The sequence below is a fragment of the Leptonychotes weddellii genome, chromosome 9 (genome assembly GCF_054177405.1).
Source record: "Leptonychotes weddellii isolate Sample4059 chromosome 9, ASM5417740v2, whole genome shotgun sequence".
Taxonomy (NCBI): domain Eukaryota; kingdom Metazoa; phylum Chordata; class Mammalia; order Carnivora; family Phocidae; genus Leptonychotes; species Leptonychotes weddellii.
In genome coordinates this window covers 85,215,816-85,236,671 of record NC_138377.1, presented here as the reverse complement: position 1 = coordinate 85,236,671, position 20,856 = coordinate 85,215,816, and the positions used below count along the sequence as shown (strand labels likewise).

The following is a 20,856-nucleotide window of genomic DNA, read 5'->3' as shown; positions in this document are numbered from 1 at the left end:
AAGCGTCAGATGCCCAAAGGACTGAGCCACTCTTGTTTTGTTTTTTAAACATCAAATTCCAGTAACTTATAAACTAAGTCTAGAGAACGCAGCCTGGGCAAAGATCATTGCAATGGGAGTTAAGAGAGCAGGATTTTAATCACGATTCTGCCACTAATCTAAGTGGCAATGGGGTTAAGTGTGTGGGTCTCAAATTCCTTAAATATGCAGGATGAACTACATCACCTTCAAGTTTCCTTCCAGAACTAAGTCTTCTTAAGCAATTGTAAAATGTATCCGTGTAAATCCAAGCTATCCTACAGATGAGTTGCAGCCAAGCGTTTGTCACATGAGTCATAATGCCACTTCTTCCCAGGTCTTAAACCATGTAGTGAAACCTATCTACGATCTTTTGGTGGCCTTACAGTTGAGAGGATTTGGACCACTACAATAGTAAGGCCAAGCTCCCAGGTAATTTCCAAAACAGGAACACCAAATGATGTTCTGACAGCCTTCATCAGAACAAAAGGCCAGGGCTGCTAGGCGCGGGGGCGGTGCACCTGCTTCTTACAGGTCTGGTCCCTCTGGTAACTCCTTTTTTTCTTTTTCTTTTTTTTGCATGCTCAGGCGCAAGGCTCTTTTCTTAAAATGAAGGCCTATTTCTTCGGTGATTCACTCAGGCTCCAGGGAACGGATAATAGCCACAGGAGTGGTCTACCGCCCGGGCAGTCACGAGAGGAGTTTGCGGGGCGGTCGCAGAGGCGCGCCCGGGGCACGCTGGGAACGCGGGGCGCCGCGGCCCGGCCTGACCCGGAAGGGCTGGTGCGTGGTAACCCCGGCTTCCCTAGCAACCGAGCAGGTGGCTAGTCCTAACCATCCGCATCCTCTTGTTCAGACACCTCGCGGGATGCCGCTGCAGGTTAGCGATTACAACTGGCAGCAGACGAAGACTGCGGTGTTTATCTCCGTGCCTCTCCGGGGCGTCTGCGTCAGAGACGTGGACGTGTTCTGCACGGAAAACTATTTGAAGGTAGGAACTCGAGTTGTGCCTGCCGGGTCCCCGGGGGTGTGTTCCGAAGCTTCTAAGAGCGCTTCTATGTACACGCCGCAGGCGCGTTCTTGCAGATAAGCATCCTAAAATTTAGTTCTATTTTTTTTTTAAACCGAATCCCATGAGGTGATACCTCATCTTTAGACAGATGTCATCAGACCAGAGATGATTTTTATCCAGGATTTCTTCATATGCCTTGTTAATCGAGTAAATTTATAGCAGGCATTTAAGAAAATGATCTTGGTCCCATCATTTGTTTCTTAACGGCTGTGTCTTTATTTTGTGTAACTAAATTAACCTCCGTTTACCCCCTTCTGAATAGGTCAACTTTTCTCCATTTTTATTTGAAGTGTTTCTCTATGCACCCATAGACGATGAAAACAGCAAAGCCAAGATTGGGAATGACACTATTGTATTCACCTTGTATAAAAAAGAAGTGGCCATGTGGGAGACCCTTTCTGTGTCAGGTGGTAAGTTTTTTATTAAAAGATGTTCATCTGGTTGTGCTTTTTATATTTTATACCTTAAAATTTTTTTTCAGAACAATTGTTTCTCTTCTAGAAGAAAAAGTAGGAACGTGAGCATGATTTAAATGACATAGTGCTTCAGCTACCACTTAAATAACTTAAAGATTGAATAATTCAAAAGTTAGAGCACATTTGTAATAGTTCTCAAGCAGATGTGGGCTTGTGTCTTCAGAGGATAAGGCCTCTTGATATGATCTTTATTGAGCACTTATTTTGTATTAGGCATTAATGCATCTGGTAATCCTCAGAACAACCTATTACTTAGGTTACCACCCTCCCACCCCCGTTTTTGTTTTTGTTTTTTTGTTTTTTTTTTTAAGGTGAGGCTAGTAAGGTACAGAAGGATTGAATAATTGGCACAGGTCACACAACTAGTAAGTGGCAGACTGGAACTGGAGCTTTAGCAGTTTGACTCTAGAGCAGTGGTTCTTAACCCTGGCTACATATTTGAATCACCTGCAAAACTTGTAAATAATACACATGTCTGAAACTCACCCTAGACCAATCAAATCAATTTCTGTGAGTGGGAAAAGCTTTTCAGGGGTTATAATGTGCAAAGCTGAGATCCCCTATTCTCTGTACTCTTAATGAGTATTCTTCTGCCGCGATTGGCTTTGTGGGTCGTGATTGCCCTCTACCGCTTTACCTTTATTTTCTTCCTCCCTGTTCTAGTTGTCATGTATTCTAGAGCTTTATATCTACTGCCTGAAATTTCTCGTAGGCCTCTGGCATTAAGTCTTCAGTAGGAACTACTGAGAATGGGGAGATTGCAGTCATTTTTTTTTAATTTATTTTTTTAGTAATCTCTACATCCAACATGGGGCTCGAACTCATGACTCCGAGATCAAGAGTCACATGCTCTTCCAACTGAGCCAGCTAGGCACCCTGCAGTCATTCTTTATATTAATTCTTTCTTGATATCTTGCAGTGAAATCTAATTTTGTAATCCCCAGGACCAGATAGAATTTTTCTGTAAAGTCTAGTATTCAGCTCAGAAAATACTGGCTAAGGTAGATTACCATAGCCAGGTTACTTTAGCTCTTTAGTGAGTTCCAGACTAACTGAAGAGTTTTTAAAAACCAGATTCTTGCTGTCCTACTCACTCCTTCCTTTGTGATTCAGTAAGTCTGAGATGGGGCCTGGGACTATGTCGTGAAACACACCCAGGGTGTTCTGACTTCTTACCTAAGATCAAATGTAAACACTTTAATTTATTTCAATTCTTATTGATAATCTTAATTTTAAAGTAATATGGGACCAGAATCATCACCTATTACAATGGCTTATTTTATTTTATTTATTTATTTATTTATTTTTTAAATTTATTTATTGAGAGAGATAATGATACAGAGAGAGCATGAGAGGGGGAGAGTCAGAGGGAGAAGCAGACTCCCTGCTGAGCAGGGAGCCTGATGTGGGGTTCGATCCTGGGACTCCAGGATCATGACCTGAGCCAAAGGCAGTCGCTTAAACAACTGAGCCACCCAGGCACCCTACAATGGCTTATTTTAAAATAAACAGATTGGGAGTGGTGGGACCCCAGGTGATTCTGATGACTGACCGGGCTTGAGAACCACTGACTTAAATGTGTGTGTGTGTGTGTGTGTGTGTGTGTGTGTGTCTCCAGGAAACATTCTGTCTGCCAACTTGTTAAGATATAAAGAAGAATCATGGAACGCCTGGGTGGCTTAGTTGGTTAAGTATCTGCCTTCAGCTCAGGTCATGATCCCAGGGTCCTGGGATCAAGTCCCACATTGGGCTCCTTGCTCAGTGGGGAGCCTGCTTCTCCCTCTGCCTGCCGCTACCCCCTGCTTGTGTGCGCGCTCTCTCTCTCTCTCTGTCTCCCACAAGTAAATAAATAAAAATCTAAAAAAAAAAAAAAAAAAAGAAGAATCATCAGGAAACCTGTTACTTTTCCTTTTCCCTACATGACACTTTCTTTTATGTCAAATTCTCTTCTTAACTGCTTGGCTGTCTTTTCCAGGAGTGGGAAGGGAATTTTCTTTCCTAATCATGATCTTCCTTTCTGTTCTATACATCTGCTTGCAATTCACACCTACTTGATTCTTCTCTTTCATGGTAATATGGTCATCCATTCCAAATTTTGACTATTTAAACCAAAGCTTAACAAATTTTTTCTGTAAAGGACCAGATAGTATTTTGAATACTATGAGCCCCATGGTCTCAGTCACAATTACTTAGTTCTGCTATGGTAGCACAAAAGCAGCCAATAGACAACACATATATATGGACACCAAAATTTGAATTTTATCTAATTTTTATATGTCATATTATTTTGATTTTTCAACTATTTAAAAATGTAAAAATTATTCTTAGCTTGTGTGCTAGAGGAAAACAGGCAGCAAGTTAGATTTGGCCATGGTATGCCAACCTCTGATTTAGACTAATCAAAACAGTCTTAAAACTAGTTTATGTAATAAGTAGTGAGTATTGATTTTACTTCAAAACCCAGGTTTGAGATTCCTTTAGAAATCAAACTCAGTTACACAGCAACTCAGTGAAATTATTGAAATTATTATTATTATTATTTCACTACTTTGAAATTATAGTATTTATTACACTTGTTGGTATATATTAATGCATTAATGAAGAAGTATATATATTTTTGTGATATTGTATATCACAAAAAAAAAAAAACTCTTCTTCTCTTCTAGGAGACCCCATAGTGATGATTTATTGTGATTAGGTTTATAAGCAAATAGCCCTGGTTTCTTGACAGAGTGGAGAAAGATAAATGTGTATTCTTTCCCTCTATCCTGTCCCATCCCCTTCTCTTTACCACTTCCCCCCTCTCATTTCACTACCCTCTCTCCCTTTTATATCCCTCTCCCTGTCCTCATCATTCCCCCCACTTTTTTAAAGATTTTATTTATTCATTTCACAGAGAGGACAAGAAAACACAAGCAGGGGGAGCAGCAGGCAGAGGGAGAAGCAGACTCCCTACTGAGCAGGGAGCCAGAAGTGGGACTCGATCCTGGGACTTCAGGATCATGACCCGAGTCGAAGGCAGATGCTTAACCCACTGAGCCACCCAGGCACCTATCATTCCCCCTCTTATTCTCCTTTTCTTTTGTTCCCACTTTCTCTCATTCGTATTTTCTCTCTCTCTCTCTCGTTCTCTCCCTCTGTAGTAATTAATTGCTGTTATAGTTGCTTGCTTACTTTTTAATGTTAGCTTGGCCAGTTTAATAGTGAGAAATGTTTTCATCTCTCCATGTGAAGTTTGGTCCCCCCTCCCACCATCGCATCCTGGATCAGTATGTTAAGCAGTTTTCTCCTAAGTAAAACATTCATCATAATCCTAATTTAGTGATATTTCTTGTTTTAGTTGACAAAGAGATGATGCAAAGAATAAGGGAGAAATCTATTTTACAAGCCCAAGAAAGAGCAAAAGAAGCTGCAGCAGCAAAAGCTGCAGCAAGGCGAGAAGATCAAAAATATGCACTAAATGTTATGATGAAGGTAAGTTGCAGATTGTTAGGAAAGTTCTCTAATTAAAGAGATAATAGTAAACTCTGTAAGGATGATTTATTCCAATCACTGTACTTCCTCACCTCTTTATTCATACTTTGATTATAGGATTTACTATGTTATAGAGGCTATCTACTACTTACATGTATTCCTGAAAATCTGTATGAAAGTAGAGGGTATACAGGTTGGACAATAGATTTACTTGTTTCAGGGAGAATGTTCTATTTCCAAGGGAGTAAAAAAATTATAATTTTGCATGGTAAAAGTGTTTTACTTCTTTTTTAATCTTGGAATAAAGGACATGATTATTTAAAACAAGAAGAGCCTAGATTATGTCAATACTAAACATTGACATATTCTTATCTTTTTAACTGTTGAGGCTTCCAAGTTAAAGCTTTTTTTTTTTTTTAAGATTTACTTATTTTAGAGAGAGAGCACACAAGCAGGGAGAGGGGCAAAAGGACAGGGAGAGAATCTCAAGCAGACTCCGACTTCTGGCTGAGTGCAGAGCCTGAAGCCAGGCTCAATCTCACTACCCTGAGATTATGACCTGAGCTGAAATCAAGAGTTGGACGCTTAACTGATTGAGCCACCCAGGCGCCCCTCAAGTTAAAGCTTTAATCAGCAATATATTTTTTGAGATATAATTCACATACCATATAATTCACCCATGTAAAGCTTACAGTTCATTAGTTTATAGTATTTAGAGATGTGCGACCATCACCACAATCAGTTTTAGGACATTTTCATCACCCAAAAAGAAACCCTGTGCCTGTTAAGAGTCACTCCCCATTTCTCCCATTCACTCCAGCCCCAGGCAACCACTAATCCACTTTATAGATCTACGTATTCTAATTTTTGCAAGTAATTTCTTATCTCATATTCTCATTTGACATCTTGAAAAGATTAAGGAATCTATAACTAGCATTTCATCAAGAGCTCTGTGGACCCATGATGCTTCTTTTGTATATGGATTACTAGTATTGTATTCATAATCAACAGTTCATAATTCCAAGGATGTCTCCACTTCTTTCATTACTTCTATTTGTCTTTTATATATACCCTATGGTTATATAGTATCCTTTACTTAAAAATTTAGCACATGGTCAGCTGACCAAAGATTCCTGCTTTCAGTATACTTGAGTTCCATCTTTTCCTTATTGTGTTATCACTGCTGTCAGCCTTTTGATTTTATCATTTTCCTGAATTTTAAAAAATAAAAGCAAAATAATATAAAATTTGTGGTAACAGATAAATATTCCCTGAACTAATAAAAGAGATAAATAATGGTATACATTTCGCTGTATTGGTAAAATAACAAAACTGGCAGTAGCACCATACTGTGCCTTGAAGTTATTAATGTACTTATATCTGAAAGCCTGATTTGGTATTTGGAAAGGTGGTTTTGGGGTGTTAGTGTATAAAATATGAAGCTGTAGATGATATGAAAGTGGAAAGCATCTATGAAAGTCTATAACTTATACTACAAATGGTCCATTTTGTTTGTTTCTTTCCTTCAGTAGAGTTCAGAGTTGGGATTATGTTTTCTTTCATCCTTATTACAGCTATTGCCAAGTTAAATAGTAGGTGCTCAAATATTTGAATGAATTAATGTAAATACATTGTTCTAGGACCCTGTGACAGTAGCTAAGTCCTATTTTGATGGATAGATGCAATATTTTTTACTCTGTCTAATCTTAGACATTCAGAAAAGAACTTTCAAGGTTCAGTAATAGTAGATGAAGAGCTAAAACAAAAAAAGGCAACCTGTTATTAGCTTAAACCAAAAATTAAAACTTGATTTACATCTCAAAAAATAATAGTTTTTTGGTAGTTATCTTTTTTTAAAAGATTTTATTTATTTATTTTAGAGAGAGAGATGGAGAGAGAGAGAGTGCGAGAGAGCATGAACAGGGGAGAGGGTGAAGCAGACTCCCCGCTGAGCGGGAAGCCGGACACGGCCTTGGGCCTCGATCCCAGAACCCTGGGATCATGACCTGAGCCAAAGGCAGACGCTTAACTGACTGAGCCACCCAGGCCCTCCTTAATAGTAATCTTTTAAAAATAATTAGCAGGGCTGGTGCTAAGACTCATTATGTCAGTTCACTGTGCTGTATGTATTAGTCTGCTTGGGCTACCGTAACAAAATACCACAGATTGGATGGCTTAAATGACAGACATTTATTTTCTAAAAGTTCTGGAGTCTAGAAGTCTCAGATTGAGGTCCAGCAAAGTCAGTTTCAGATGAGGAGTCTATTCTTGGCTTGTAGTTGGTGGAGAGAGAGAAAGAAAGAAATCAGGTGTCTCTTCTTAGTAGGGCACTAATCCTGTTCTATCAGGGCCCCATGCTTATGACCTCATTTAACCCTAATTACTTCATCAAAGTCCCCATTTCCAAGTACAGCCACTCTGAGGATTAAGGCTTCAACATATACATTTGGCAGGGACACAAACATCCAGTCAATAACACTGTGTAATAAACTATCCAAAATTTAGTGATGTAAAGGCACAAAGACTTATTTCTCAACATTCTGTGTGTTGGTGAGGCATTTCTTGTCAGCTGGGGCTGGATTTATTATGGCCGGATGTGCTAGGATGGTCTCACTCACATGTCTAAAACCTTGCCTGGAAGAGCTGTAGCCTCTCTCTACATGTGGTATTTCAGTCTCCAGGGCTTCTTGATTTCGTAGTCCAGGTTCTTGGTAGCAAGAAAGGGAAAGCCCTAATGCACAAGCACTTTTAAAGCTTCTGCCATGTCATATTTGCTAATGTCCAGTTAGCCAAAATAAGTCATATAGCAAGCCCAGATTCAAGGACTGGAGAAAGAGACTACACCTCTTCTACGAAAGAGGGATTAAGTCATATTGCAAAGGGGTGTGCAGAGAGGGATGGGAGGAATTTGGGGCCATTTTGCAATTAACTTTACTCAATTAGTTTGAATTTAAAAGATTAGGGTTTAAATAATAAAGAGAACTTGATTCATCCAGCACGAAAAGTTCAGAGATAAAGCAGTGATCAAATGTAATTAAATCAAGGCTCTGATTCCATTTCTCTGCATCATCTTTAGCACTGCCTTTCCTTGTGTCTGCTCGTCCTTAGGTTGATAGTGAGATGATCCATGTCTGCATATAAAAAGGCCCAGGGGAAGAAAGGCTATTTTGTTGGCTCCCTTGTAAGCTCCATAAAACAATTGCTTTCAGTGTTGTAAAATATTAAAATTTGAACACATTTCAATGAGTTTTGAAGTGTTTGATGCTTCACACTTGGTTTACAGCATCAGCTTTTTGGTGTCTTTGCTGCTGATCTATCATTCATTCATTTAATAGTTATTTATTGAAAACTGTGAAAGGTGTCGCTACAGAGCTGAACAAGTCAGTCTTCACTCTCAGTTTACTCATGGTATAGAGAAGGTGACAGACAAGAAAAAACAGATTACACCATAGGATGCATGAGAAGTCATGGGAGGATAGAAAGAGAACACTGACGAAAGATTGGTATCTCAGTCTGAGAGTACAGGCAGGAAATATGAGGCAGTGTTTTTTGTGCCAAATATTGGAGAATGAGTCACAGGTATCTGAGGAATAAATGGAAAAATTATAAATAACTTGGATAAGTCCATGACAGAATATGGCCCAGTGAGGGAACATTTGTTGGTCAGAAATAAAGCTTAGTATCTTGAAAATTTTTCTGCAGGTAATGGGGAACTCTTAAGGGATTTTTCAGCAAGAATATCAAATTAATTGGGTTTGTGTGTTGGAAAAGCTCATTCTGGTTAATGAGTATGAAGTGGTTGCAGGGTAGAGGCAGAGCTTTTGTATTTTTAAGATGGAAAGAACCTGAGCACGTTTATATGTTGAAGAAGGAAGCTAGTAAAGAGAGAGAAGTTGATAATACAACCAAGGGAGGGGACTGATGATGATGCAACAGGTGGGATGAAGGTTGGAACAGGTGAAAAAATTAGTCTTAGCTAAGAGCAGTATATTTTATCTTTGGACACTAGAGGGCAGGAATAAAGAATAACACGATTTGGAAAATTCTTAAGGACACAGACAGTTAAAAGAATCCTTTGTTTTCAGGGTGAAGGAGGCAAGAGGGAAAGAGGTTGAGGTGGAGGTATACGTTTTGAGGTGATTAATGGAAGTTTGGAATACTGACACCAAACTGATCTTCTGAAGCATGCTCTCTTTGTCTGACAATTTTGACTGCTACTGCCTGCTTTGTCTGTCTTCTTTACTATTTTGTTTTATAGATTACCCTCTTCCCTTTTGAGTTTTCTTTTTGTTTTCTTCTTCAGGGGAAGTACTACTTCACTTTTGCCCTCTGAGCTTTTAACCTAGGTAAATCAAATTTGAAGTGCTTTCTTCTGTCATTTTCACAAAGTTGAAACTCAAACTGTGAAACAACTTTGCATAATCATGCAGATGAGGTATAAGTTGCTTTCTGGAATTGTCTAGGTTATGCTATAGGGCCTTAAAAAGTTCTTATCAGTGAACCAGATGCCCTGTTTATTGGAAGTGTGTACAATGTACAAAAACCACAAGGAACTGCTTGGCTCTTTTTTTATTCCATTTTTTAATAGTAATGTTCATGTTCCTAGAATTTTTTTTATCCCCCAGCCCCTCCTTTTTCTTCACTTTCTTCCCTTTCAATGCATGTCAGCACTGTTCACCCTATTGACTTTCTCACAATCCTGTTTCTTGCTTTTGCATGTTTAGCATTTTCCCTATAAACCATTCTTAGGGCTCTATGCTTTTGGTATCTCCTAACTCCTTTGACCTACTCCTTATATGTGAAATCTTCATTCTCTTACTTTATTTGTTATTAACAGTTATTACCATCGTAAGACACTTAATTGTGCTGTTAGTATACTCAGTCTTTGTATCAAAATTCCTTTTGAATTTTATTTTTCACCTTTATTATCTTTGATATTTCTTATTGAGAAGTTTTATTATTTTTTTAAGATTTTATTTATTTATTTGACAGAGAGAGACACAGCGAGAGAAGGAACACAAGCAGGGGGAGTGGGAGAGGGAGAAGCAGTCTCCCTGCGGAGCAGGGAGCCCAATGCGGGGTTCTCCCAGGACCCTGGGATCATGATCTGAGCCGAAGGCAGACACCCAATGACTAAGCCACCCAGGCGCCCCAAGAAGTTTTACAGATCAAATACATTTTTTTGTTTGTTTTTCCTTCAAAGTGCTGCCATGGTGGCTTTTATTTTATTTTTAAGTATTTTATTTTCCAGTTTTATTGAGGTATAATTGACAAAAATGTAATATATCTAAAGTGTATAATGTGAACAGTTGATATACATATATTTTGTGAAAGGAATCCCATAATTAATGTATATATCACATTAATTAATTAATTAATTAATCTATCACAAAGGGAGGGAAAACTGAATGGGAAGAAATCAGAGAAGGAGACAAACCATGAGAGACTCTGGACTCCGAGAAACAAACTGAGTGTTACAGAAGGGAGGGGGGTGGGGGGATGGGGTAACCAGGTGGTGGGTATTAAGGAGGGCACGTGTTGTGATGAGCACCGTGTGTTATACGCAACTAGTGAATTGTTGAACAATACATCAAAAACTAATGATGTACTATATGTTGGCTAACTGAACATAATAAAAAAATAAATGTTTGATGGAATTCAAAAAGAAATATATATATCACTTCATAAAGTTACCTTTACATTGGATCTCAGCACTTATAGCTAAAAATTTGTACCCTATTACAGCTTCTCCCCATTTCCCTTGCCCCCTAGCCCCTGACCACCACCATTCTGCTCTTTGTTTCTGTAAGTTCAACTTAAAAAAAAAAATTCTACGTGTAAATGATATGCTGTATTTCATATATACTATGCAGATGTTACATATAGTATATACGTAATGTATATGTGTGTGTATATAATGAACATAATGTGTGTGTATATGTGTGTGTGTATATATATACATATCACATTTTCTTTATCCATCCATCAGTGGACACTTAAGATTGTTTCTATAGTGGTGCCTGGGTGGCTCAGTCAGTTAAGCATCTGACTTTGGCTCAGGTCTTGATCTCGGCGGGGGGTCACTGCTCAGCAGAGAGTCTACTTCTCTCTCTATCTGCCCCCTCCCCCCTCTCAAATAAATAAATAAAATCTCTAAAAAAAAAGATTGTTTCTATATCTTGGCTATCGTGAATAATATTGCAGTGAACAAGGTATGGTAGTATAAAGACATCTCTTGGAGATAGTGATTTTGTTTCCTTTGAATATATATGTCTGTTAGTCATTTATATATCTTCTTTGGAAAAATGACTAGTCAGGTCCTTGGCCCATTTAAAAGTTTTTATTTATTTTCTTGCTACTGAGTTATATGAGTTCTTCTGTATTTTGCATATTAACCCCTTATTGGCTGTGTGGTTTGCAGATATTTCTCTCATTCAGTACATTACCTTTTCATATTGTTGATGTTTTCTTTTGCTGTGCAGAAGCTCTGAAGATGTAGTCTTACCTTATTTTTGCTTTTGTTGCCTTTGCTTTTAGTGTCAAATCTAAAAAGTCATTGCCAAACCAATGTCAAGGAACTTGCCACCTATGTTTTCTTCTAGGAGTTTTAGGTTTCGGTTTTTACATTCAAGTCTTTAATCCATTTTGAGTAGATTTTTGTGTATGGTGTAAGGTAGGGATCCAGTTTTATTCTTTTGTATGTGAATATCCATTTTTTTCTAGCACCATTTACTGAACAGACTATCCTTTCATCACTGTACATTCTTAGTGCTTTTGTCAAAAATTAATTGATCATACATGCATAGGTTTATTTCTGGGCTCTCTGTTCTGTTCCATTGATCTATGTATCTGTTTTGATTATTATAGCTTTATAATATAGTTTGAAATCAGAAAGTATGATTCCTCCAGCTTTGCTCTTCTTGCTCAAGATTGCTTTAACTAGTCAGAATCTTTTTTGGTTCCATCTAAATTTTAGGATTTTTTTTTTTTTCTATTTCTGTGAAAAATGCCATTGGAATTTTGATAGTGGTTGCACTGACTCTGTAGGTCACTTTGGGTAGTGTGGATATTTTAACAATATTAATTCTTCCAATATGAACATGGGATATCTTTCCATTTATTTGTGTCTTCTTCAATTTCTTTCAGCAATGTTTTTTAGTTTTCACTGTACAGATCCCTCATTTCTTTGGTTAAATTTGTTCCTATTTTATTCTTTTTGATGCTATTGTAAATCAGATTTTCTTCTTAATTTCTCTTTCTGATAGTTTGTTGTTAGTGTAGAAATGCAACTAATTTTTTTATATTGATTTTGTGTCCTGAAACTTTACTGGATTTGTTTATTAGTCCTAACAGTTTTTTTGGAGTCTTTAGAGTTTTCTGTGTATGGCATCTGCAAATATAGACACTTCATGTCTTCCTTTTCAGTGTGGTGCCTTTTATTTCCTTTTCTTGCTGAATTGCTCTAGCTGAGACATCAGTAGAGGTGTTGAGTAGAGGTGATGAGAGTGGGCATTCTTGTCTTGTTTCTGATCTTAGAGGAAAAACTTTTGGTTTCTCACCATTGATATGATGTTAGCTATGGGTTTGTCATATATGACCCTCATTATGTTGAGATATGTTCCATATAGACCCAATTTGTTGAGAATTTTTATCATGGAAGGATGTTGAATTTTGTTAAATGCTTTTTCTATATCTATTGAAACTATCATATGATTTTAACCCTTCATTTTGTTAAATTGGTGTATGACATTGATTGATTTGCATATATTGAACTCTCCTGCATCCAAGGAATAAATCTTATTTGGTCATGGTGTATAATCCTTTCAATATACTGTTGAGTTCAGTTTGCTAATATTTTGTTGAGAGTTTTTACATGTATATTCATTAGGGATATTGGCCTATAGTATTCTTTTCTTGTAGTGTCCTCATTTGACTTTGGTACCAGAGTAGTGCTGGCCTCATAAAATGAGTCTGGGAGTGTTCCCCACTCTTCAGTTTTGGAAGATTTAAAAAAATGATATGTATTAATTCTTTTTTTATGTTTGGTGGAATAGACCAGTGAAGCCATCTCATGCTGGACTTTTCTTTGTTGGAGTTTTTTTGTTTGTTTGCTTGTTTATTGAAATATTTTACTTATTTACCTGAGAGAGAGAGAGAGTGTGTGCATGTGTAGGAGGAGGGGCAGAGGGAGAGGGAGAAGCAGACTCCCTGCTGAGCAGGGAGCCTAACGTGGTGCTTGATCCCCCAACCCTGGGATCATGACCTGAGCCAAAGGCAGACACCTAACCAACTAGGCCACCCAAGCACCCCTGTTGGGAGGTTTTTGATGACTGCTTCAATCTCTCTTATAATTGGCCTGCTTAGATTTTCTCTTCATGATTATAACCATCCTAATGGGTGGGAAATGGTATCTCAATGTAGTTTTGATTTACATTTACCTAATGTTAGTGATGTTGAGAATCTTCCCAAGTGTTTCTTAGCCATTTGTATATCTTAATTGTATATCTAATAAAGTCCTTTGTTCATTTTTAAATTGGATTATTTGTTTTTGTTGTTGAGTTGTAAGAGTTATATATTCAAGATAATAGATCCTTATCAGAAAATGATGTGCAAAAATTTCCCCCAATTTATAGATTTTTTTCACTTTGCTAGTATCCTGTGACACACAAAACCTTTAAGTTTTCATAAAGTCCAATTTGCCTATTTTTCTTTTGTTGCTCATACTTTTGGTGTCAGTCATATCTAAAAATTCAGTGGTGGGGTACCTGGGTGGCTTAGTCAGTTAAGTCAGTTAAACTCTTGGTTTCGGCTCAGGTCATGATCTCGGGGTCCTGGGATCGAGCCCCGCATCAGGCTCTGTGCTTAGCAGGGAGCCTACTTCACGATTTTTCTCTCTCCCTCTGCCCCTCTCCACCCCTGTTCCTGTTCACTCTCTAAAATAAATAAGTAAATCTTAAAAAAACTAAATAAATAAAAATTCAGTGCTAAATCCAAGGTCATGAAGGTTTACCTTGTGTTTTCTTCTAGGAGTTTTATGGTTTTTACCTCTTATATTAAGTTGTTCATTTATTTTGAGTTATTTTTTTTTTAAGATTTTATTTATTTATTTGACAGAGAGACACAGCGAGAGAGGGAACACAAGCAGGGGGAGTGGGAGAGGGAGAAGCAGGCTTCCTGCGGAGCAGGGAGCCCGATGCAGGGCTCGATTCCAGGACCCTGGGATCATGACCTGAGCTGAAGGCAGACGCTTAAAAACTGAGCCACCCAGGTGCCCCTATTTTGAGTTATTTTTTGTATATGATTTGAGCTATGAGTCCTGCTTTATTCTTCGGCATGTGGATTTTTAGTTGTCCCAGGAGCATTTGTTTAAGAGACTATTCTTTCCCCATTGAATAGTCTTGACCTTGTCAAAAATCAATCAGCTTATTGGGCATGGATTTATTCTCTGGTTCTCAATTTTATTCCATTAATCTATATGTCTGTCTCTGTCAGTACCACACTTTCCTGACTACTGTAGCTTTGTTGTAAGTTTTGATACTAGGAAGTGTGAGCCCTCCAAGATTTTATTTTTCAAGATATTTTGGCTATTCTGGGTCCCTTGTAATTCTATTTGAATTTGAAGATTGGCTTTTCCATTTCAATTATTATTGTAGCATATCCATATGTTATCTGATAATTTGAAAAGGTCATTTTATAAAATTTTATTTCTTTTAAGGATTTTTTATTTTTTATTTTTAAGTAATCTCCATATCCAACATGGGGCTCGAACTCACAACCCTGAGATCAAGAGTCATGCACTTTACTGACTGAGCCAGCCAGGCACCCCTAAAATCTTATTTTGTTAAAAGATTTTATTTATTTATTTGAGAGAGAGAGAGAGAGTGCACGACCTGGGGGTGAAGGGGCAGTGAGAGAGGGAATAGCAGACTCCCCCCCCCCCGCCACCCCGAGCAAGGAACCCAACGCTGGGCTCAATCCCAGAACCCTGAGATCATGACCTGAGCCGAAGGCAGACACTTAACCAACTGAGCCACCCAGGTGTCCAGTCTTATTTTTATAATTTAAAAAATGAGTAGAAAATGAAAGGATGGTAAGATTACTAGTAATTTTTTTTCTTTTTGGTATTTTCTGTGTTCTCCCAATAATAAACATATTTTTTCATAATAAGGAAACTTTTTTAAAAAAAACTGGCAGTACTTACCTTCTTATGGTTATTTTTCCTACTTTTTTTTTTTTTAAGATTTATTTATTTGAGAGAATGTGTGTGTACATGTGAACAGGGAGGGGCAGAGGCAGAGGGAGAGAGAATCTTAAGCAGACTCTGATCTCATGACCCTGAGATCACGACCTGAGCTGAAACCAAGAGTCAGATGCTTAACTGACTGCGCAACTCAGGCACCCCCTTTTTCCTACTTTTAATTTCTTTTTGCTCTAATAGGAATGTACTAATTTTCTGTGTAAATCTAACAAATTTCTAAGCATATGAGAAATTAACTTTAGCCATTAATTTGGTAACATCAGAAAAGGCAGTAATCTCTGACACTGCCTTTCTTATATATATATTTTGTCAAGTATGCTGACCTACCTCATTTTTGTGTAGGTATATTCCAGATTCACAGCACTTGTGTAGAAGTAAACTTTCAGCAGTCATACATGTGTCCACCTTTTTTGTTTATTTCAAGCTTTTTCATCTCTTCCAGAGGTATGGTTAAAATTTATTCATTCATTCATTATACCCATTAGGGTATTTGTTAGCTTTGGAAAGAACAGAGTGTAGAAGAAGAAATACTTTTGTTTAGAGAAAAATTGAAAGAACCGAAGTTGTTGAATGGTTCCTGTCTTCTCAACAGCAAAGTCTTTTGAGATGGAAGTAGCAGAATCCAATTAGGCATCTCTAAAAAGGAAATTGTTTGCAAAAGTCAGTTGTCAGAGATGAATAAAATTATTACTGAGCAGCAAGGATAAGATGAAGGGTAGGGTACAAAAGTATATTAACTAATTTTCATTGGCCCAAACCTGTCAGTTTTGGTCCTTGAATTTGTTTGTTTTTTTTTTAAGTTTTTATTTATTTTTAAGTACTCTCCACACCCAACACGGGGCTCAGACTCACAACTTGGAGATCAAGAGTCGCATGCTCTACTGACAGCAAGTAAGGCACCCCTGTCCCTTGCATTTGAAGGCTAGTCAAATGGGAACTTTGTAACATACATAACATTAAATATGTCCGTACTGTCTCTGTGTATAATAAACTTGGGTACTGGCTTAAGAAAAATTTCTCCATCAGTAAGCTGAAGCTGAATCTTTTTTTTTTTCTTTTTGAAGATTTTATTTATTTATTTGACAGAGAGAAACACAGCGAGAGAGGGACTACAAGCAGGGGGAGTGGGAGTGGGAGAAGGAGAAGCAGGCTTCCTGCGGAGCAGGGAGCACGATGTGGGACTCAATCTCAGGGACCCTGGGATCATGACCTGAGCTGAAGGCAGACGTTTAATGACTGAGTCACCCAGGCACCCCTGAAGCTGAATCTTTAAAAGATACCAAACAAATCGTGACAGGGTTATGAAATCATATACTGTAAAAACAGAATTTTCTACCACATAATAACTTTTGTTGAAGGAGAGAGGGAAAGCTAACTAGTGTAATAAGAGCTTGCTTTTATTCTTGTCTACATGTGTAGTTTCCAAGTTACTTACAAATTCTTATGCTTTTTATAGTAAGTTCAGATATCAATTCAATGAAGTAAACTGAAAGGGAGGATAATCTATGTCCAAATTTGTTGGAAAGCTGAACAATTTCCTTTCAGTAATTCATGAGTTTTATTTTTGGTTTGTGAATTAATTAGCCATTGGCTCTCCTTATAGCTCTTACTGTTTTCTTTGGGCCCCTTTCACCTATTTTGAAAATTTGCCAAAGGGAAAAGAGAAATGTCTTAGTTGGCTCAGGCTATCATAACAAAAAATGACAGAGTGCATGGCTTAAATGACAGAAATTTATTTCCTCACAGTTCTGGAGGCTGCGAAGGCCAAGCTCTAGGTGTGGGTCAATTCAGTTTCTAGTGAAGACTCTCCTCCTGACTTACATATATGACTGCCTACACACTGTGTTCTCACAAGGTGGAGAAAGAGAGAGAGAGAGAGAGAAAGCTCTCTGGTGTCTGTTCTTATAAGGACACTAGTTCTGTTTTATTAGGATCCCACCCTTATGGTCTCATTTAACCTTAATTACCTCCTTGTAGGTCTTATCTCCAAATATTGTCACATTTGAGGATTAGGACTTCAATATATGGATTTGGGGACCATGATTTAGCTCATATAAGAGAGGGGAAATAAAATGAAAATCAGTTTTGTTCCATTTTAACTTTGGCTGTAACAGATGTCTATATAATTCTAAACACCAGATTCCCATTTCCATAGAACATAAATAACTAAATAATTTCAGAAGTTTATAACTTTCAAGAAAAATTTTAAAACTATTAAACTTTAGACTGAGTTATTATTTTAATTTTCCTTCTTAAGGAATTCTTCGTTAGAATGATATATAGCTACATGTGGAAGATAATACTTTAAGATATTCTTACCTGGGACACCTGGGTGGCTCAGTTGGTTAGGCATCTGACTCTTGATTTTGGCTCAGGTCGATCTCACAGTTGTGGGTTAGCATGGAGTCAGGCTCTGCTGGAGTGGGGAGCCTGCTGGAGATTCTCTCTCCCTCTGCCCCTCCTCCCCCTAGAATAAATAAATCTTTGAAAAAAGATATATTCTTACCTGGCATTTTTGCATATTGTCTACTTTTTCCATTAGAATTCTTTTTTAAGATTTTTTTTTTTTTTTATTTGCGAGAGAGAGAATGAGAGACAGAGAGCATGAGAGGGAGGAGGGTCAGAGGGAGAAGCAGACTCCCTGCTGAGCAGGGAGCCCGATGTGGGACTCCACCCCGGGACTCCAGGATCATGACCTGAGCCGAAGGCAGTCGCTCAACCAACTGAGCCACCCAGGCGCCCCCATTAGAATTCTTAACATATTAAACGGTTATTTTAAATTCCATGTCTGATCATTTTTATATTTGTGTTATATCTGAGTCTGGTTCTGTTGATTATTGTCTCTTTATGGTGTGTTTTTCTTGCCTTTTGGCAGGTCTTGCAATTTTTTATTGAAAGCTAGACCTGTATCAGGTAGTAGAAACTGAGGTTATTAGGCTGTTAGGGTATAGATTTATTTTAATGTGGCTGCTATGTTTAATGTTAGCTGTGGCTGTATGTATCAGAAGCTTTAAAGGCTTCTAGTGTCTGGTATTTTTTTTTTTTTTTTAACTCCCCCTTTGACTCTGGGCTTCTCCATTTTTTCTTCTTCTGAGAGAGTCTTTATCGTAAGATTCTCTCTTATATAATCTACTCTAATTATCCTGGAGCCCTTTTGGTGTGGTAGTAAATTGTAAGGGAAAGGAAGCATTCATAATCTTTCAATTAAATATCACTTTTTTCATGGGCCTGTATCTTGGGACTGTGATCTTGACAAGTTTTCTCCCAGTGAGACAGCTTTTCCCCACTGCCTCCTATTGCCTTCCTTGTCTGTAGTGTTCCTGGTCTATTTTTTTGAATCCCTATTAACTATTTTCTTCTCTCCTTAGGTTGGACAGAGAGGCTGGAGAAGACTGGAGTGGGAGGGATTCTCTTCCCCCAGCAGAGATAAGGGACTTAAGCTTTGGCAAAGTCCTTTTCTCTGGATGGTAGATCTTTAAGGAGAATGCTCTAGGTATTTCTGTAATCCACAATGACTATTCTTCCCCTCCCTTTGCCAGAGACACAGTTATCTTATTCAGAGCTTCATCATTGTAGCCTGAGGGAGTTTCTGGAGGTGAAGCCCACAAAAATGTGGGGGCATTTCTCAAGACTGTGGCCTGAAAGTTTATCATTCTCCTGCTAGTCCACCCTTAAGCGCCAGTATTTTGTCAAAATTACCATTTAAGTATTCCTATTAGTTTATAGCTCTAGTTACTTTTGCTACAGGCAAGCAGATCTTTGTGTCTTTTTGGATACACCTGTCTCTCCAGATTACAGGGTAACAGTTTGCCCTGCAACTTTCTTCTTTGATGAGTCAAAGAAAACTAGTTGTTTTTCAGTTTGTCCATCTTTTTTTGTTGTTGTGAGGATTGGAGTGACAACCTTCTAAGCTTTTTGCCTATCAAAGCTGAAACTAGAGCTCCTTTATAATATATATATTTAGGTTGTTGTAAAACTTTTTAATGGGATGTCTGGGTGGCTCAGTTGGTTAAGCGACTGCCTTCGGCTCAGGTCATGATCCTGGAGTCCCTGGATCGAGTCCCGCATCGGGCTCCCTGCTCGGCAGGGAGTCTGCTTCGTCCTCTGACCCTATCCCCTCTCATGTGTTCTCTCTCTCTCATTCTCTCTCTCTCAAATAAATAAATAAAATCTTTAAAAAAAAAAAAAAAGAAGATGTTACATCATCTTTTTTAAAAAAAAAACAAACTTTTTAATGGTTGCTAGATGCACTTTTAACTTATAAGAATCTACTTCAAGTAAACACTGACTCAATTCCAGTAAAATATAGCGACTTTCCTCTAATACATCTTTGGGCTGCTTTGCCATTCATGTGTATGTAATTGTTATAACTCAATAATATATGTTATAATTCTACTTTAAAAATTATCGCTTTTTAAAAGAAATCATAGGTTTTTAAAGAAATCAAGAGAGTAAAGGCAAAAAAAGGTCTGTATTGTCTTTTTTTCTTGATTAAACCATGTAATATAATATCAGCAGTCCTTTTTCATTTGTTTGTTTTAAAACTGGAAATCTGTACCTTTTGACCCCTTTTACCCATTTCACCCAACCCAACATCCCATCACTGGCAATCACGTTTGTTCATGGTATCTATGAGCTTAGGGTTTTTTTGTTTGTTTTACAGATTGCACATATAAGTGATATCACATGGTATTTGTCTTTCTCTGTTTTATTTCACTTAGCATAATGCCCTCAAGGTCCATCCATATTGTTGTAAATGGCAAGATTTCATTCTTTTTTGTGGCTGAACAATATCCTAGTGTGTATATATATTCCAGATTTTCTTTCTGTTCATCCATCGGTAGACACTTAGATTGTTTCCATGTCTTGGCTCTTGTAAATACTGCTGCCGTAAAGCTGGGGCCATGCATATATCTTTTTTAGTATAAGTTTTCATTTTCTTTGGAAGTAGATCATGTGGTTGTTTTATAGTTAATTTTTCGAGGAACCTCCAAACAGTTTTCCATAGTGTTTGCACCAATTTATACTCCCCCTAACGATGTACAAGGGTTCCCTTTTCTCCATATCCTCACCAACGCTTGTTATTTCTTTTCCTTTTGATACTAGCCATTCTAACAGGTGCAAGGTAATATCTCACTGTGGTTTTGATTTGCATTTCCCTGGTAATTAGTGATGTTGAGGATCTTTTCATGTACCTGTTGGCCACCTGTATGTCTTCTTTGGTAAAATGTCTGTTCGGGTCCTCTCTTCATTTTTTAATTGGATGGTTTGTGTTTTTGGATATTAGCCCCTTATCAGATATTTTAATTTACAAATGTTTTCTTTCATTCAGTAGGTTAGCTTTTTTTTTTTTTTTTTTCCGTATCATTATTTTTAATGTCCAGCATTTACAATACGAGGGCCAGAGCTTTCTCCCCAACTCAAGTTTATAAATTCTCAATTGGCTTGTGAGGCCAATAGGGATACTTCTTCTTGTCTAATTTGGTTTCTGGAAAGACTTCATTCAGGTCCTCAATGGTCATCTGATCAAATGGAATTATGTTCCGCATCTTCTCCAG

At 37.8% G+C, this 20,856-nt stretch overlaps 1 protein-coding gene across 1 annotated transcript in view; it reads left to right on the top strand.

Annotated features, from left to right (window-relative positions):
• Positions 1-608: 608 nt before the first annotated feature.
• The window catches only part of DNAAF4 (dynein axonemal assembly factor 4), a 57,683-nt gene continuing 37,435 nt past the window's right edge, over positions 609-20,856 (top strand). Inside the window, exons 1-3 of the mRNA XM_006732035.3 lie at positions 609-1,009; positions 1,353-1,500; positions 4,907-5,040. Of these exons, the coding sequence (XP_006732098.2) occupies positions 887-1,009; positions 1,353-1,500; positions 4,907-5,040 (405 nt within the window). The 5' untranslated portion in view covers positions 609-886. The remainder of the gene's footprint in view (positions 1,010-1,352; positions 1,501-4,906; positions 5,041-20,856) is intronic.